The sequence below is a fragment of the Miniopterus schreibersii genome (assembly GCF_964146895.1).
Source record: "Miniopterus schreibersii genome assembly, chromosome: 18".
Taxonomy (NCBI): domain Eukaryota; kingdom Metazoa; phylum Chordata; class Mammalia; order Chiroptera; family Miniopteridae; genus Miniopterus; species Miniopterus schreibersii.
Window position 1 is genome coordinate 23,288,182 of NC_138121.1, and position 18,369 is coordinate 23,306,550.

At 39.6% G+C, this 18,369-nt stretch overlaps 1 protein-coding gene across 1 annotated transcript; it reads right to left on the bottom strand.

The window, feature by feature from the left end:
- Nucleotides 1–3,584: 3,584 nt before the first annotated feature.
- On the bottom strand, nucleotides 3,585–14,497 carry GCSH (glycine cleavage system protein H). The gene is made up of 5 exons (XM_081119973.1): nucleotides 14,240–14,497; nucleotides 10,951–11,030; nucleotides 9,642–9,705; nucleotides 5,581–5,712; nucleotides 3,585–3,723 (listed from the first exon to the last, which is right to left on the bottom strand). The coding sequence occupies exons 1-5, from the start codon at nucleotides 14,385–14,387 to the stop codon at nucleotides 3,626–3,628; spliced, it is 522 nt and encodes a 173-aa protein (XP_080976099.1). The 5' UTR covers nucleotides 14,388–14,497; the 3' UTR covers nucleotides 3,585–3,625.
- Nucleotides 14,498–18,369: the final 3,872 nt, after the last annotated feature.

The window sequence follows — 18,369 nt, forward strand, 5'->3', positions numbered from 1 at the left end:
ATGGCAGTTTGATACCTATCAACATTTAAAAATACATGAATAAACTAAAAGATGGAAACTTCTTTTGCTTTTTCTCCTTAAATTCATAATTGTATTTTTATTCTGCTTCCTCCACAGAATTTTATTCTAACATTATTTATGGGCAAAGACTTTTATTAAGTACTCTATCATTTCTCTGTGCAGCAGAAATATGTAACTTGAAAATGAAATTTTAAAAATTGTCTTCAGCCCGATTGATCGTTGACCCATGAACCTGGAGGTCACGATTCGATTCCCAGTCAGGGCACATGCCCGAATTTCAGGCTCATTCCTCAGTGGGGGGATGCAGGAGGCAGCTGATGATTCTCTCTCATCATTGATGTTTCTCTCTCCCCCCTCCCTTCCTCTCTGAAATCAATAAAAACATTTTAAAATAAATTATAATTGTCTTATGACAGTAAGGCTAAAATAGTTCTTTCCAGATGGAGAATTATCTTTATTCCTACTCATTTGGCAAACAGTAGGAATATATTCCATCTATCTGTGGGTAAATACTGCATATTGTAAGAATGAGACAGATTCAGTGCCAATTTTATCCCAGTTTTTTCATGACGTAAGCTGATATACCTTGTTCATAGGAAGATGCACACAAAAGGGGTTTTGTTATAGCAGTCTCTTAAATTTTTTTAAAACCCCTTTCCACACCAGAAACCACAGTGATCAGCAACAAAAATTAATGATCAGCTGACAGTTTGTTTGGATCCTCCTTTAGTTCTATTGAAAACAGAAAATTTGAAACCATCTGACTAGGATTTGTTATCTAGTCACTAAAGTTACTTTCTCAGTTTCTGAATATACCAGTCTTAACTAAGATTTACTAAATGATTATTAAACTTCTTCCCTGAAAGTACATTCTCATAAGTATATGTGGAAATTGTAAGATCCAGTAACTGATTTTCTTTACACTAATCATGCCTGCATGTTTTAAATGTGCTAGTAATCACTAATGAAGCCCAGCAGGTAAAAGTCTAATAGCATGATTGAGTAGAAACATTAAGGGACAAGTGTTTGGCAAGTCATGTTTATAAAGAGCCAATCTAGATTGAATCAAGATATCAGCAATTCTAGTACAGTATCTCAGAGTTGGCAAAGGGATGTTTCCCAAACAGAGAAAGATAGGGTCAGGAGATATAGGGAAACTGTACTTTGTGCTCAATTTTTATCCTAAATCTGCTCTAAAAAATAAAGTCTATTTAAAGGGGAACAAAAGACTGATGAGGGTAGGTGATCAGTAAATCCCTAGATTTTAATCTTGATGTAAAGTGAGGACCCTCTCTGAGGAAGGCAAATGTGTGATTAGGTCTGAATAATAGATTGCACAGCAATAATGAGGGCAGTTATAGTTAGCATGATTTTTTAAACTGAAGGTAAGCAGTACATTTCAGCAGCCCCAGAAAACTTGGGGAAATTTAGAAAAAGTCAAAAAAATTTGCTGAGTTGATCTGAAAATACCAGCCTCATTTTCACACTAGCATGCCTATGCAGAGCCCTCTAGTGGTTTTTCATTAAAAATACTGTCAACGGTCAACTACCTGGGAGATTATATAAAAATTTCGAAGAAATTATTTTAACACTTCCAGAGTAACCTGTTGCATTGAGTTTTAATTATTAGAAAGCATATTCAAAACCTTTATTACGCTAATATATTAAGACCAAAACCCTTCAAAAGGAATATGAGATCTGAGAAATTGAATTGTTACTTTATTCCCCACTCAGGCCTATTATTTTTGGTAGCACTATAACAGAAATGAGGGTTGAGGGTTGAACTGGCTCTGTATTCTACATAGTGAAAGAGCAAGTTGCCGTAACATGCTGCTCTTTGAAAAAATTCAGACTGGGTATAACAGACCAAGCGTGTGCATTTTTGGGAAAAAAATGATAGAATAAAAAACTGCTCATCTCTTTCAGACTACAATCACAGGTGTACTTTTACTTTAGCAAGGCCATTTCTGCTTCCCACCTTTAGAACACTCATCCTTTGCCCCTCCAGTTCCCATTTAAGTATTTTTTATAGTAGCATTTGCTAAGAAACTGACAAAGAGGGGAACAGGAAATGTGAAAATCCTAACCGTGACTGCATAGCTTTTTAACAATCTCTTATCCCCTCTACCACCTTATTTGTGAAATGGTGGTAGCTATCTAGCTCTTATTGTTGTGAGCATCAAAGAAAGTAATATATGAGAGTACCTTCAAAACAAAAAAAGTAAAATGTATGTAATTATTGCTCATCCCTTTTTATTTCCAAAGCAGTCAAATTAGTTAACCTGAAAAATACACAAACAGGGAGACCAACATCCAGGGTATTTTGGAAAACTTAATAAGGGTGCAGAGATACAGCTCAGCAGTGAGACAGCCATTGGCACAGTCTTGGAAAGACTGGTTTCCTTCTGCTGAGGAGCAGGAAAGATTTATGTTACTTACCTCCTTCCCCTAGGTTCTCACATTTGCTGTTTATTCACCATCAGAAGGTGGTAGTCTGGAAATTTTCCTTTTCCTCTAGTAACAAGGAACATGATAGAGGAGTTTGTGTGCTCTTGCTACGTGAGTATCTCCCCCCAAAATACCAGCATACTACAGTTCGCTGAATTAAAATACCATTTGGCACTCTAAATATGCTTATACTACAAGCACATTCACTAAGTCAGTATCTGAGCTCAAAAAGTTTCATTTCTATTCCTATTACTTAAGTGGAAACCTGAATGTGGTTTAACTTTCTTAAGGATGCCATCCAAGTGCTGTATTGATCAAACTTTCACCTTTCCTTGTTTTTCCTCTTTTCTAACTTAGCATGAAAGAAAAACAGTGTCAGTGGTTTTGTTTTCATGATATTAAAAATGACCAAAACAGTACTTAATATTATCAGGCAATTAGATGTTTGCTTAAGAAAAGCACATTTATGACTAAAGGGAAACATTTTCTTGGAACGTTTCATTGTTATGTCTTCAATTTCCTTAAAAACTTTCCATAAGTTAAAATTAGCATCTTCACAAATACTAGGAGAGTCACTCAATGAAATATTAACAGCAAAACAAAAAACATGATTAATGAAGAAGTGGAATGTTTTATTATTAAACTTTCTTGTTTTCCTGCAAGGCTGCTGCTTCAGTGTATAAAAATAGCACCAGCAAACTCATTATATTGCTAAATTAAGACAGCATTGTTCCTCATTTGACACCATAACAACAAAAACTTTTTTCTACTGCCCGTTATTTCCAAAAGAAAGATCATTAAGTATTTTGACCCAAACCCAGAGACTGATATAAGCAAGTTACAATATTATATAAGGCTTAAGATAACAATGTTATCCTTGAAGTACATAATTTTTATAACTAGGTTTTACCACAGATAATTTCAGGAATTCTGAATATTATAACTGTAGTCTAGCCTAAAAATCATAGGGTGTTGTGAAAAAGATGCATATTGTGTTTATTTGCCATCATTAGAAAGTTAAGGGGTATTTTTGTCCAGTAGCATTACTGTAATTTTTTCCCCCATTGGTATTACTAAATCTTTTATCCACCACTAATTTAAGACAACTATCTAGATCAAGTTGTTTCATACTACTTTATTTAGGGGGGTTCCATTTTCACTCCTCAATAGATTTAATGTATTTCTCATATGCTTCTTCACTCATTAGTTCATCTAGTTCTGAAGGGTTACTCAGTGTCATCTTGATCAGCCAACCTGCAACCAAAATAAAGGACCTTATATTCCAAATTATCTTTTCAAAAAATAAAAGTCAATTTCATTCAAAGTATAAAATAAATAGTTTTATTTTCAATTAGTTTATATTCATTATTTTGTATTTTTTTCATATGCACAACATAGTGGTTAGACAATCATATGCTTTATACAGTGATTACCCTGATATTTCAAGTACCCACCTGACACCATACATAGTTATTACAGTATTATTGATTATTGACAATATTCCCTATGTTAACTACTTTGTAACTACCAATTAGTACTTCTTATTCCCTTCACTTTCTTACCCAAGCCCCAAGCCCCTCTCCTCCAACAATCATCAGACTGTTCTCTGTACCTCTAAGTGGATTTCTATTTATTTGTTCATTTATTTTGTTCTTTACATTCTACATGTAAGTAAAGTCATACAGTATTTGTCTTTCCCTGTCTTACTTATTTTACTTAAGATAATACCCTCTAGATCCATCCATGCTGTCACAAATGATAAGATTTCATTCTTTTTTATGGCTGAGTAATATTCCATTGTATATATATACCACAGCATTTTTTATCCTCTCATCTGTTGATGGGCACTTGGGTTGCTTCCATATCTTGACTATTGTAAATAATGCACAATGAACAGAGGGGTGCATATATTCTTTTGAATTAGTGTTTTGGGTTTCTTCGGATATATACCCAGAAGTGCAATTGCTGGGTCATAAGGTAGTTTCATTTTTAATTTTCTGAGGAACCTCCGTACTGTTGTCCATGGTGATTGCACCAATCTGCATTCCCATAAACAGTGCACCAGAATACCTTTTCTCCACATCCTCACCCACACTTGTTTTAAAATAAATTCTTTAGTGCCTCAAAATTAATGTTGTATTATTTACCTAAATGACTCATTATTTGTTCGAGTTTTGAATTTTAGCATTAAGAAATAAATTAAACCCGGCCGACAAGGCTCAGCAGTTGAGCATCGACCTATGATCCAGGGGATCACAGTTCGATTCCTGGTCAGAGCACATGCCCAGGTTTCAGGCTTGATCCCCAGTGGGGGGAATGCAGGAGGCAGCCAATCAGTGACTCATCATTGATGTTTCTCCTTTCCTCTCTCTGAAATCAATAAAGATATTTTTTTTTTTAAAAAGAATTCATATCCTTGCACATCACAATAGAGAAGATTACAACTTGAATGTATTCCACCATAATGGATTAAGAACTCTTAGATTGTAATAAGCATCAACAAATGACACTGAAGACTTTACATAGGGATCCAAGTATATGAGAGACCAGGTATAGCTTTCATTAACAACAGGAACACCAACACTGTTAACAACTGATGTGAAGGACATTAAAAAGTAGAGTTAGAAGAGCTTGGTGACAGGCAACAAAAAACTGCAACCTAATCCTAATTTTGTCATTTATTGGATGTGTGACCTTAACAATCCTTTTGGGCCTCATTTCATCTACAAAATGGAGAGAATTGCTACCAGCCTACCTCACTGGGTTATTGTAAAGATTAATATGTGAGAAAAGTGAAAATTAATGAAATAAGTATTATTCTATTACAACCTACATCACACAATATAGATGCTTTATGTTTGAAGAAGTAAATACTTTGCAAGTGTTTGATACTAAGAACCCTGTAAAATAAGGCAGTGCTTTTATCAACAAACATCTTAAACATAACCTTAGATACTCAGCTACTCTGTGTTTCCCTTTTTAAAAGCAGAACATCTCTATTTAGTACCAAGTGCAAAAATATGAAGTCACAATCAGCTAAATCTTGCTTTAAATTCTAGAGTAAATGTTATCTTCAGCTATAATCCTTTAAAAAATTTCTTAACAACTTACCATCTTCATAACAAGATTTGTTGACAAGTCCTGGATTTTCTGCAAGAGCTTCATTAATTTCAGTTACTTCTCCTGACAGAGGAGAATAGAGTTCACTAGCAGCTTTCACACTTTCCAAAGCACCAAATTCATCTAAATTGAGAAAATGAAAGATAATATTAAATGTCAAAAGTTAATGACCTGAAAATGGGAAATATGGAAAAGTGGTCACCTTGAATACAACCATGATAAAATTCTAAATATCTTTAATTAAAAATAAAATCATAGGTTTTGTTATGCTTGTATCACCTGTGAGAATATCCTCAATGAAGCATACCTGTCTCTTCTAGACAGAGGAAACAAATGGTGATGTATCCGAATACCAGATGTGCTTGAGTTCAGCGAAACTCAACTTTCTTTCAATTTACTGGGGCTCAGAAAAAAATTTTTTTAGAAGATTCCAGTAACTGTAAAGTACCTCAGACCAACCTTCCTACAGATAACAATTATAAACCCCAAACAAAACACACACACCATTATATGTAGGATACCCAAAAGGAGAGTCAATGATTGAAAAAAAGGGACCCAAACTCAGTGAGATCTTCATTTATAAAATGTGTATCACTCTATCCAAAGAGCACGGTGTAACTGGAACACAAGTAGAAAACCAGTCTTTTTTGAGAGGTCAGAGGATGGAGTATGGAGCTGCCAAGGTGACTAGAAAATGAGGGTTGAAATCCTAGAAAGAAAGGAGCCATGATAAAGAGAAAGAGTACTCAACAGAAAGATCCTCAAATGACCCACAGACCCACCTGAAGGAATTACCAAGGAACCTTAAAGTAGCTATTGTAAATATACTGAAAGACTTTTTTAAAAGATCATAATAAGTGAACATATGGGGGAATACTTGCAAAGACATAGAAATTTTAAAATGGATATTTTAGAACTGGAAAGTAAAGTATCTAAAATAAAACATTCACTGAACGGCATTAACAGCAGACTGGATACTGAACCTGAAGAAAGATTATTTGAAATTAACAAATTTAAAGAACAGAGTTTTAAAAAAAGGCTGAAAAATTAACAGAGCCTTAGCCATCTATGGGACAATATCAAGCGATCTGAAGTGAATGATAATGAGAATACTACATACCAAAATATTTGGGATATAGCTAAAATAGTGCTTAGAAGGTGCATAATGTCTTTAGCTTTTGTTTAAAAAGAATATCTTAAAATCAAAGACCTGGGTCCCAAAGACACTAGAAAATGAACAAAACAGTCAGTTTATGGAGAGGAGGCAACACTTGAAAGAAGGAATGTGAACACTGCTGATTGTTTAAATGACTTTGCCTGAGGAGAGGCACCAATCTCTGTCATGTGGGGCAGACAAAATTGTGAAAGAAAAATCTCAGTTTTGCTTGCTTAAAGAACCAGAAGGCAAGAGTTTGGGGCTGCTATAGCTACTTGAACATGAAGTAGGAAATCCCAAGGAGAGGAACTGAAAGGAAGAGCCCCAAATTCTGTGTATAAACTCTGCCTAGGTCTCTGAATGATCCCACGCGTGCACATGGCTGACTCCAAGTGTCCTGGCTAAGGTAAAAGAATGAAACTAAGATTTTAGATGCCATGCCACCACAAAGGATCCAGTGTTTTATAGTATGAGTAAAAATGTCATGTAAAAAAGTACTTACACCAACAAAACCTCAAAATTCCACCTTAAGAAGCTAGAAAAATAAGAGCAAATTAAATCTAAGTTAAATTGAAGGGAAAAAAACAATAAAAATATGAATAAAACTAATGAAATGGAAAACAGAATATTAGCAGAGTAAAAATTTGGATGTTTCAAAAGATTAATGAAATTGATAAATAGCTGGCACATCTGATTAAAAAAAAAGAGAGAAAACAAATTACAACAAACATGAAGGAATGAAAAAGGGATCCTCAATACAGATCCTATGGATATAAAGGGATAATAAAAATAAGCATCTTTATGCTGAATCTGACAACATGAAAAGGAAAAATTCCTCAAAAAACACAACAAAACTGTGCTCTGGCTGGTGTGGCTCGGTTGAGTGTCATCTTGGTCAAGGTACATATCCAGTTGGCAGACTCAATCCCCGTTAGGGCTGTGCAGGAGGCAGCCAATCAATGTTTCTCTCTCATCGACATTTCTCTCTTTCCGTCTCCCTTCTCTTTCTCAAAAATTCAATGAAAACATATAAAAAATATGTATTTAAAAAAGACCCATAACAAAACCAATGTAAGATAACATAGGAGATATGAATAGTCTTCTCTCTATTAAAGAAATTAAATCTGTATCAAAAACCTTTCCATAAAGAAATATGGCTCAGATCTACTGGTTAATTTTATCAAACATTTAATGAAGATATATTAATCCTGCACATTCTTTCAGAAAAAAAGGAGGTATGAACATTTCCAAACTTCTTCTATGAGGACAATATAGCTTATTCCAAAATTCGACAAAGGTATTATAAAGAAAGACCAATGTCTCTCATGAACATAATGTGAAAATTAACTAGCAAATCAAATCCAGCAATAATTAAATCATTCTTTTTCATCACATTAACAGAATAAAGAAAACCGCTATAATGTCAATAGATGGAGAAAATGAATTTGACAAAATTCAACATGCATGAATAACTCTCAGTAAACTATAGACAGGGTCCTCCTCATCTGATAATGGGCACCTGTGAAAACCCCACAGCTATATATCACACCTAATGATAAAATGTTAAATGTTTTCTACTAAGGCAATGATGACTATCCTTACACTTATATTCGACATTATACTGAGGGCCCTGGCCAGTGCAATTAGACAAGGAAAAGAAATAAATGTATAAAGATCAAAAGGAAGAAATAAAACTCTTTATTTACAGACAGACGATCTAAAAGAATCTATAAAACTAAAACTATATGAAGTTTCAAGAACAAAACACAGGGAATATTTTTGCAAACTTGGTACAGGCCAGAGTTGCTCAAACTTTCTCAGTTCAGTGCCCTTACTGTCTTAGTAACTTTTTATGGTGATCTCTTGACCAAAACAAATAACACAATATTCTATACATAATTAAAACATTAATAACTTGGACTTGTTAAAAATTAAAAGCTTTTCTTAAAAATAAACATTTGCCTGGCCAGCGTGGCTCAGCAGTTGAGCATCTACCTATGATCCAGGAGATCACAGTTCAATTCCCGGTCAAGGCACATGCCCAAGTTGCAGGCTTGATTCCCAGTCGGGGTGTGCAGGAGGCAGCCGATCAATGACTCTTTCATCATTAATGTTCTCTCTCTCTCTCTCTCCCCCTTCCTCTCTCTGAAATCAATAAAGACATTTAAAAATATATATACTTTAAAAAATAATAAAAACACGAGAACGGAAAGGCAAAACCACAAGCTATGACAAAATACAAAATATATACCTGATAAAGGATTTGTATCTAGATTATATAAAGAATGCCTAGTCCTGGCTGGTGTGGCTCTGTTAGTTGAGCATTATCCAGTGCACCAAAGGGTCGCTGGTTCAATTCCCAGTCAGGGAACATACCCCAGGTTGCAGGCTTGATCCCAGGTCAGGGTGCATGCGGGAGGCAACCAATTGATGTTTTCTCTCCCTTTCCCTTCCTCGCTCTCTGAAAAAATCAATAAAAATGTATTTTAAAAAGAAGATACAGATCCCTACTTAGTCTACTTTTAAGTTTCTGTTACTTGAGTAAAAAGCACTTTAATTGATCCTCGGTACATAAAAGTTATTATTCAAGCCCTGTCCAGGGTGGCTCGGTTGGTTGGAGCATTACCCCATGCACCAAAGGGGCCTCGAGTTTGATTCCCAGTCAGGGTACACACCCAGGTTGCAGGTTTGATCCCCAGTAGGGGCGAGTTCAGGAGGCAACTGATCAATATTTCTTACTCACACAGATGTTTCTCTCCCCCCGCTTCCATCTCTCTGAAATCAATGAAAACATCCTCTGGTGAGGATTTTTTAAAAAGCTATTATTCAAGGTAAAGGTCAGGTAAAGAAAATTCATGGTATGATGATGACATACCAAGATGAGAAAAATACTCACCTTGCTTGTTCAATTTTGTCCCAATTTCAGGCAGACTACAGTAAACAACATCTCCTAAAGCTTCCTAAAAAAAAAAACACCAAAAAAACTAAGAAATCAAATTAAACCTCCTAGTAAATAGGTACGAGCCAAATACCAAATCCCCTATAACTTCAGGTAGTAGTACATATTTTACACTTGATGGGCCACATTTTTTGTTTTTTTTCTTACAGCCCTTTAAAACACAAAACTATTCTTGGCTCAGGACCTGCTAGAAAACAGGCCACTAGCTGGACTTCCCACAAGCAGTAGTGACCCCTGTTACAAACCATATGTACCCCAAAAGATGGCTACCCCCTCTGAGAACAAACACACTGCTTTTTCACCTCCACAGTTTTACTCAGGCCATTTCACCTACAGTAGTTGCTGAAATCGTACTCATTAATTCTTCAAATCACAGTCATGCCTTGCACTCCTTGAAGACCTTGACTCCAATAAGAAATGACCTCCCCGGCAGGTGAGTGGGTTACCATCCCTTCCACCACTCAGGTTATCCATCATGTAATGTTTTGTATGTCATTTTCCATGTAGGTAATTACACTTATAAATAAACTCTAGGAGGTGAAGACACTTATACACTATTTCACAAAGCACCCCGTACTGGGTTTCAGTAGGTTCAGAGATATGCCAAGATACAGTTGTCATTGACTCTCAATACCTGATATTCCAACATTTCTAAAAAATATTATATATTTCCATCAGTTAACATCCCCTTTCCCCCTAGTGCCCCACCCACCTCCTACACAGATCCAGTTGAAAATCACTGACTGGTACTGTTTGGCTTCTCATTTTCTTTTACACAGTATTTCAAATATGGGATGAGTGGGAATAGGAGAGTTAACAGATAAATAAATAGGCTAAATAAAAGGTTTCCCTCTGTGCCAATCTAGGTTTTTCCCTCTTCATGTTCCCCTGGTCATGTGTACGTCACGATATCCACAAAATACTGTAAACACTCCGCCCTTTAACTCACTTTTCTTTTTCTGTTTCTTTCTTTAACTGCCCCAATATGAAACAAACACATTTCTTTGTTGAATAAGGTTTGTTTCCTACTTTTAATTTTAAATGTTAACCTTTCAATATCTCTTAAAACACTACATACTGCCCTAACCAGGTTGTTTTTCAATTGTTTCACCTATGATTAATGTTTTTCTAAGGGCCTATAAAGGGCCCAAAATACTAAGGGCAGAATCAACAAATTTTAAACAGCAGAGACAATCCAATTTAGGTGAGAGCAGACTGTTTTAACTATTTCGAGATAATCCAATACCTGTGCAAAATTGCTGATTCCCACTGTTCCAATACCATTTTCTGTTGTTATCCATTCATGTTTCTCTGTGAATTTACGCACTAAAATAGAAGACCAATATTTCAGAAAAGCAGTAGCATCACGTCTTATAATGCACTTTTTATATCAATACTATCAAAAGGCAAAACTTTCTCAGTATTTGTGTCTGACTTACTGACACTGCCTTTCAATAATAGTACATGCCCAGGAAAAAAACCGATCATGTGAAAAGATGGCACATCTTGCCTGGCGAGTGTTGCTCAGTAGTTGAGCTTCGACCCAAGAACCAAGAGGTCACAGTTCCATTCCTGGTAAGGGTACATGCCAGAGTTGTGGGCTCAATCCCCCAGCATGGGGTGTGCAGTAGGCAGCCAATCGATGATGTTTCTATCTCCCTATCCCTCTCCTTTCCTCTCTCTAAAAATCAATTTTAAAAAAAAGATGGCACATCTCAACAGTGGTATCACGTGGACAAAGATGGCTTGATATGAATGCCTTGTGCACCTCTTGGAGATTTGATTACCTGCTAACCTTACTTAGTCTAAATCACACACAAAAGATTTTGGAGGACATTTCAAATGTGTACTTATCTACTAACTGGTCTGTCTTGCAGAAAAAGTCTGTCCCTCCAAAGACAGACTTGGAGTGATGAGGTTTAGGGATGAGCACAGACTGCTCATAAATTATTTAACCTAAAAAACAACGTGCCTCTTTAGAGTTGACCTAAGAGAGCTTCACTGCAACTTGGTTGTAAAGTGGAATCTTACGGGAATGAAACTGACCTAAAACAACTGAAACTTTTAAATTCTTAAAATTCCAATTTAATGGAATTCAGGCCTGCCATGGAAGAAATAGGCTACCATCATTTAAAGAAGCAAACTACAAGATCAGAACTCAACAGTCACCTCGGAGCTAAGCCATTAACTGGTAGAAAGTCAAGCTCTGCTGAACATTCATTGGACAGGTTAGCCCTTGGCTTTATAGGCTTCTTCTCTTCAAAGATATGGTCGAACTATTCAATGATTCCTGGAAAAAAGACTGACCAAAGTTCGAAAGATGTGAAAAAAATTAAGGATTTAATGTTAAAAGTACTTGCTTTAAGGAATAATTTTTTAAAAAGCATATGCTATCGTAAATATATATTACTTTCCAAAGTGAAGTATTTTTCTAAAAATAATGCATCAGAAGTTAATTGGAAAATGGTTCATTAATTCCAATACTGTTTTAAAGTAAGCCTTGCTGGTTCACTCTTCCCCTTTACCCAAAGATAATTGTACTTAAAACAGCATTACACAGCTCTGATGTGCAACAGAATGTAAACAGACTATAGCTTTATCCCTAAGCATTAAAAAACTTTAATTTTAGCCCAGCCAGTGTGGCTCAGTGGTTGAGCATCAACTTATGAACCAGGGGATTGTGGTTTGATTCTTGCTCAGGGCACATTCCCAGGTTCCAGACTCGATCCCCAACAGGGGGCGTGCAGGAGGCAGCCAATTAATGACTCATCACTGATGATTTTCTCTCTCCCTTCCTCTCTGAAACCAATAAAAATGTATTTTTTTAAAAAAACTTTAATTTTACACTCTTCAGTTGAAGGAGCTACAAAACCTGTCACAAAGGAATGTGTTTTATTTTATTCCACTTCAAATAACTGAATGCCTCAGATCAATGTGATCTTTCTATAAAAAAGTTAAGGTTTATACTTGGTGTTTTGACTGCAATACTGCCCTGGCCTTTCACCTTTTCTTGACTATTTCAAAGTTCAATTTAGCTCTTTCCTGCCAGAAGCCTTGTCTAGCCCTCCAAGACTGGGTTCCTGGGCCATCCAGCATGCTCCCACAGCATTCTGCACCACTCTCCTCCCACCCTGGCCCCAAACACACTCATAGAATTTAACCTGCTACAGATTCAGCCCATTTGTCAATTTCCCCCAGGAAGTAGACTGTAAGTACAAAGCGAGCAAGAGCAGAGTTTATTTCATTTGTATTCCCAGTTCTAAACAATGCTTGGTATATAGTAAGCTCTTAAAAGTTGGAGTGAAGTAGTTTTTAAAGTTCAAGTAAAGTAAAGGGGATCCTGAGCAAAAAAATATTTAGTATATAGTTATTTGGCTACAACACTCAATTGGACCTATCATTCTCTTACAACTCTAGAACTGGCAGTTTAAATCTAATATATCTTTTGAAGGGCTGGGGAACTATAAATATGACCTCTCTGAGGCTGCCGTCCTGATTTTGGCCTTGCCATCTTACCTAATTGTAAAGATAATCTTCGGAATAAGATTGCTGTCATACTCAATTTAGCAAGTAGGCAACCAAACATTACTAAGCTAAATGCACCTAGGTCCACTTGCCTCCTAGTCCATTGAAGTGTTTTTCCTCGGCCATGCCATTTAGGCTCAATGATCAGTGCACTTCTTTAACCCTTGGTCCAACAGGGAAAAAGTGGAAAGGAGATTAGGTATTATTTACTTTCTTACTGAGCTTTGAAAAACAGCGTTAGGCTGGAGAAAATTAGGCGTTTTGAGTAATTTATGAAAAGCCTGTGATTTTCCTTCTTTCAAAAACAATACATAAAATATATTAATGTTGGTCCATTTTTTTGCTGTTTATTTGATTCTATGAACTAAAATTTAGTAAGTAACATCAAGTACTTACTATGCGTCAGGCTATATGTAGAGCAGTTACGTTATATCATTTCATCCTCGCAACTACTGTGAGGTAAGATTATCATTTCCATTTTTCTGATGAGGGAAGCTGACTCAAAGTTTTGCTCGCTTCAGCTAGTAAAAATCTAGATCCAGTGCTTTTACGTCAATAAGTGCTCTTGCTTTAATTCTACTTCGGAAATCTCAGTCATGGTCTGTGGAGCAAACTGAAGCCTATTATCTGTCTCCACTTTTAGGGCCCACGATGCCCACAATGAGAGAGAACTAAGGTCACGAAGAAGCTTAGCGACACTGGCCGGACTCTCCTGCGGCGAGCGGCCGACGCTCCCGCCCCGGACACCGCGACCGCGCGGACTCCAGCCCCCCCCGCGCGGGTCCCTAACCGCGGGACAAAGGCTGCGGTGTCGCGCACGCCGCTCAGGGAGGGCAGCGGGGCCACACAACTGGAGATCCCAGCAATGAAGGAAAGGTGCTCGGGGGGCCCTGGCGTGACCCGGGAGAGCCGCGGCGGGGACCTGAGGTAAGGACCGAGGCGAGGAGGGAGGGGCCCCGCTCTCCGCCACCCCGAGGCAGCCCGCTCGCCCACGTGCCCGCCGCGCTCACCCGACAGCAGGCTGGCGCCGGTGCGCAGCGTCCGGAACGTGCCGGTCCTCAGGCCCCAGGGCCGCGGCGGGCAGGGCGCAGCAGACGCCGACGCGGCGCGCAGGCTGCAGGCCGCGGCACGCACGCTCCGCGCCGCTCGGAGCGCCATGTTCGCCGGAGGGCTCGCGGCACCACTCCAAGGCTCCCGGGCGGGCGGAGGCGGGCCAGGGGCGGCCCCGGACCCGCGCAGGCTGGAAGCGGGGGCGTGGACCCGGAGGGGCGGGGCCTGACGGCGCAGGGGGAGGGGCTTGGATGGAGTTGCCCGCGGGAGCGCCGTGAATCTGCCGAAGGTCCTAAGGCCGGGAAGGGGCGGCGAACTGCGGGCGAGGACTGGCGCGGCCCCCGGGCTGGGCGGGGCCGCTGGGCGGAAGAGCGGGGCCTCCCGGGAGGGGTGGGACCACGCCTCTGAGCGTGGCTTCCGGGCGAGTTCCAGCCCTGGGTCTGCAAACCCGGGCGCGGCGACCCACCTGGACGGAGAGGAGGGCTGTAGGCACCGAGGGCTCTGCCGATCCAGCACGTTCCCTAGCCTGTTGGCCCAGGGGTCCGGGGGAGTGCGGGGTGCTCCCAGTCCTGTTGAAGGATGCAGTACCGCCCTCCTATGGAGGACCAAGGTCGCGCAGAGTGGGATTCATAGGTGCAAACGGAATCATTCTAGCTAAAGATGGTTGTTGCAACTACAGTTTTTTTAAAAAATTAAATTTATTGGGGTGACATTGGTTCATAAGATCATATAGGTTTCAAGGGTGCATTTCTATGATATAAGATCTGTATATTGCACGGTTTGCCCACCACCCAAAGTTGAATCATTTTCCATCACCATATATTAGGCCCCCTTCACTCCCCTCCCACACCCCCTTCCTCTGGCAGCCACCACACTGCAGTTTGTGTCTACAAGTTTCAGTTTTATATCCCACATATGCGTGAAGTAATATGGTTCTTAGCTTTTTCCGACTGGCTTATTTCACTTAACATAATATTCTCAAGGTTCATCCATGTTGTTACAAATGGCAGTATTCCATCCTTTCTCATGGCTGAGTAGTATTCCATTGTGTATATGGACCACGTCTTCTTTATCCAGTCCTCTATCACAGGACATTTTGGTTGTCTCCATGTCTTGCCCACCTTGAATAATGCTGCAATGGACATAGGGGTGCATATATCTTTGTGAATACATGTTTTTGAGTTTTGGTGTATATACCCAGGAGAGCGATTGCCCAGTCATATGGTAACTCTATTCTTAATTTTTTGAGGACTCTCCAAACTGTTTTCCACAGAGGCAGTAGCAGTCTGCATTCCCACCAGCAGTGAATGAGGGTTCCCTTTTCTCCATAACCTTTCCAACACTTGTTATTACTTGTCTTGTTGATAATAGCCATTCTAACAGGTGTGAAGTAGTATCTCATTGTAGTTTTGTTTGCATTTCCATAGTTGCTAGTGTGATTGAACATCTTTTCATGTATCTGTTGTTTGTTTGTATGTCTTCTTGGGAGAGGTATCTATTCAGGTCCTCTGCCCATTTTTAATTCAGTTGTCTATTTGGTATTGACTTTTATGAACTCTTTATATATTTTGGATATTAAAACTTTGTCAGAGCTATTGTTTGCAAATATCTCTTCCTCTCTCTCCTTTTCTCTCTCCCTCTCTTTCCCTTTCTCTCTCTCTCTCTCTCTTTCTCCCTCTATCTCCCTGTCTTTTTCGCTTTCCCTTTCCATCTCCCTTGCTCTCTTTCTCTCCCTCTGCCCCACTTCCCTCTCTCACTCTCTCTCTGTATCCCTTTCCCTCTCCCTGTCCCTGTCCCTCTCTCTCCCTGTCCCTCTCTCTCCCTGTCTCTAGCAACTCTCTTTTCATCTTTCTCCATCTCAAAAAAAAAAGAAAAGCAGAGTTGAGACCTAGCATCAAGGTCTTCCGAGAAAAGCAGAGGACATGTTCCCACCAAGCAGACAGAAAATAATTACATTCTGGGAAAGACAGATTTTATGGAGTGGGCATGAATCAGCAAAGAAACTCTGAGGCGTGAATCAGCAAAGAAACACTGTGTTTGGGAGGCCCATGTGTTGTTACACCAAGCTTCTGCCTCATTTATTAAGTTGGGATTGTTGGCACATCTGTTCAGTGCCTTGCAAGGGCTGTCATGCTACATTTTCATCTGAGCAAATAATAGTCATTTTTTGAGACTTTGTTATGTGCCTAGAACTGCTGGGGGCCACGAGAACACCAGATGTTAGACCAGTGGGGTCACACCAGACCTTAGTTCGGCAACCTCAGTACTTGAGTTCTGGCTAGGAAAGAATTCAGAGCCAAGACTCAAACTATAAGAGAACGTTTATTTAGAAAATCACAGAGGTAGGAGTAATTCATAGGAGAAATGGGCTTAGGAAACAAGTTATAGAGGCAAAGGAAGAGCCCTTGGAGCTCAGAAGTGAGGATGGTAAAGGTGACATGCCTTGGGGGAAGGTGGAGGGGAAAGGTGAGGGTGTGCTCCTGGAAGGTCCAATTCGGCTAGTCCTGAGGTCAGCCTTGGTGTTGCTTGTCTGGTTTTTCTCCTTTTCTGGGCCTGGAGCTGAAATGCTACTGAGGCCTAGATGTTATCTCTAGGGAGGAAAGGTCAGGGGGTCCAAACCACACGACCAGACCATGGATATGCTAGGGGAGGAAAGGTCACCCTGGGGATGAGGTCCCACCCTGCAATTGTCCTTTGCTAGGCAACCTGGGCTTTCCACCCTGATGACCTTCTGTAGCTAGCCCATCATCCTTGTCTAACTGCCTACGACAGGATTATGCAAACATTATCTTTTTAATCCTCGATAAACCCCTTTCTGGTAAGTATTAAATTCATTTCATAGGTGAGCTGGAGGCTCAAAAAGTCTAACTAACTTGCCCAGGAGTGAAATGGGGCATGGCAGGCGATAAAGAACTATATAGAACAGAACAGGCTGTATTGGTGTACTGGGGCGTAACCTGCCCCACATAGGGAGAAATGCCTTAATTACTTGCCCCCAGCAGGGTGACAAGTTCCAGGAACCAGCAAGCCTTGAGGCATATGGGAGAAATGGCTCAGAGGGTCTGTGAGGAGATTTAAGGAAGTAATCTGTATTGTGGCCCAGATCTAGCTAGCTCAAGGTCGTCAGGGGTCACATCATGGAACTGTCTCTACTTAACACATAATGTGATTGAAGCAGAGTGGAAAGATGAGAAAGAGAAATAAAGAATTTACAACTTCTCCAGATTTCCTATTTAAAACAGACTGTTTTGTATGTATCTGGGTAGGTTTCTGTATCAGTTTATCAGAAGACATGTACACCTTGCTGTGGGTTATTTGATGAGCACCTCTGCATGTATAGCTCATGTCCATACCTGACACAGTAGAGAATGGTTGTGGCCTTTTGGGTGGATAGAAGATAATGAAATCACCAAGGTTTTATGTATACTGCATGTTATGTGGCTCTCTATTTATAAAGGATCCTGGGCTTTGATTGTCAGGGTAGCAGAGTGGGATACTGATTCAACCGTCATAAAAAAAATTTAAGCTCTGTCCAGATAAAAGGCTGGCAGTAGTTCAGTTCCAGCCTTGATTACGTCAGATGTTTAAAGACCTCATCAGGCATTCATGTTCCTCTTATCTTTCTGCTCTGCCGTCTTCAGATTGTTCCCCTGGTCTCAAGGTAACTGCCAAAGTTCCAGGAGTCTTACGCAGAGCACACAATGTCCAGCAGCATAAGAGCGCATCTCTGTGTGTTTCTTTTTGTTAGCAAGCAGACCTTTCATGTAAGTGTCCTAAAGACCTCTCATTTTGCACTGGCCAGACTGGGTCATGTGCACACTGAACTGCTCACTGTCAAGGGACATGAGTTACCATTACTAAGACACATCATATTTTACCTTGAGGTGGTTACAGGGTCACCTTCCCAGGAGTCATGTGGGAGAAAGGTAGATGGCTACTGAACAAAGTCGGGATTCTGATAGCAAGAAGGGAAGCACAGAATGGATTGAGGGCAGACAACCTAGAGTATCTGCTACAATGGGTGTGTGAAGAGGGACAAGATACAGTAAACTGGAGAGGATGAGTGAGGTGCTTCCTCTGCGTGGGGGAG

Coding starts and splice junctions, on each gene's coding strand:
- GCSH (XM_081119973.1), bottom strand. CDS start 14,387: ATGGCGCTCCGAGCGGCGCGGAGCGTGCGTGCCGCGGCCTGCAGCCTG. Junction 11,031..14,239: donor CGGCGCCAGCCTGCTGTCGG/GTGAGCGCGGCG, acceptor CTTCTATTTTAG/TGCGTAAATTCACAGAGAAA. Junction 9,706..10,950: donor GAATCAGCAATTTTGCACAG/GTATTGGATTAT, acceptor TTTTTTTTTTAG/GAAGCTTTAGGAGATGTTGT.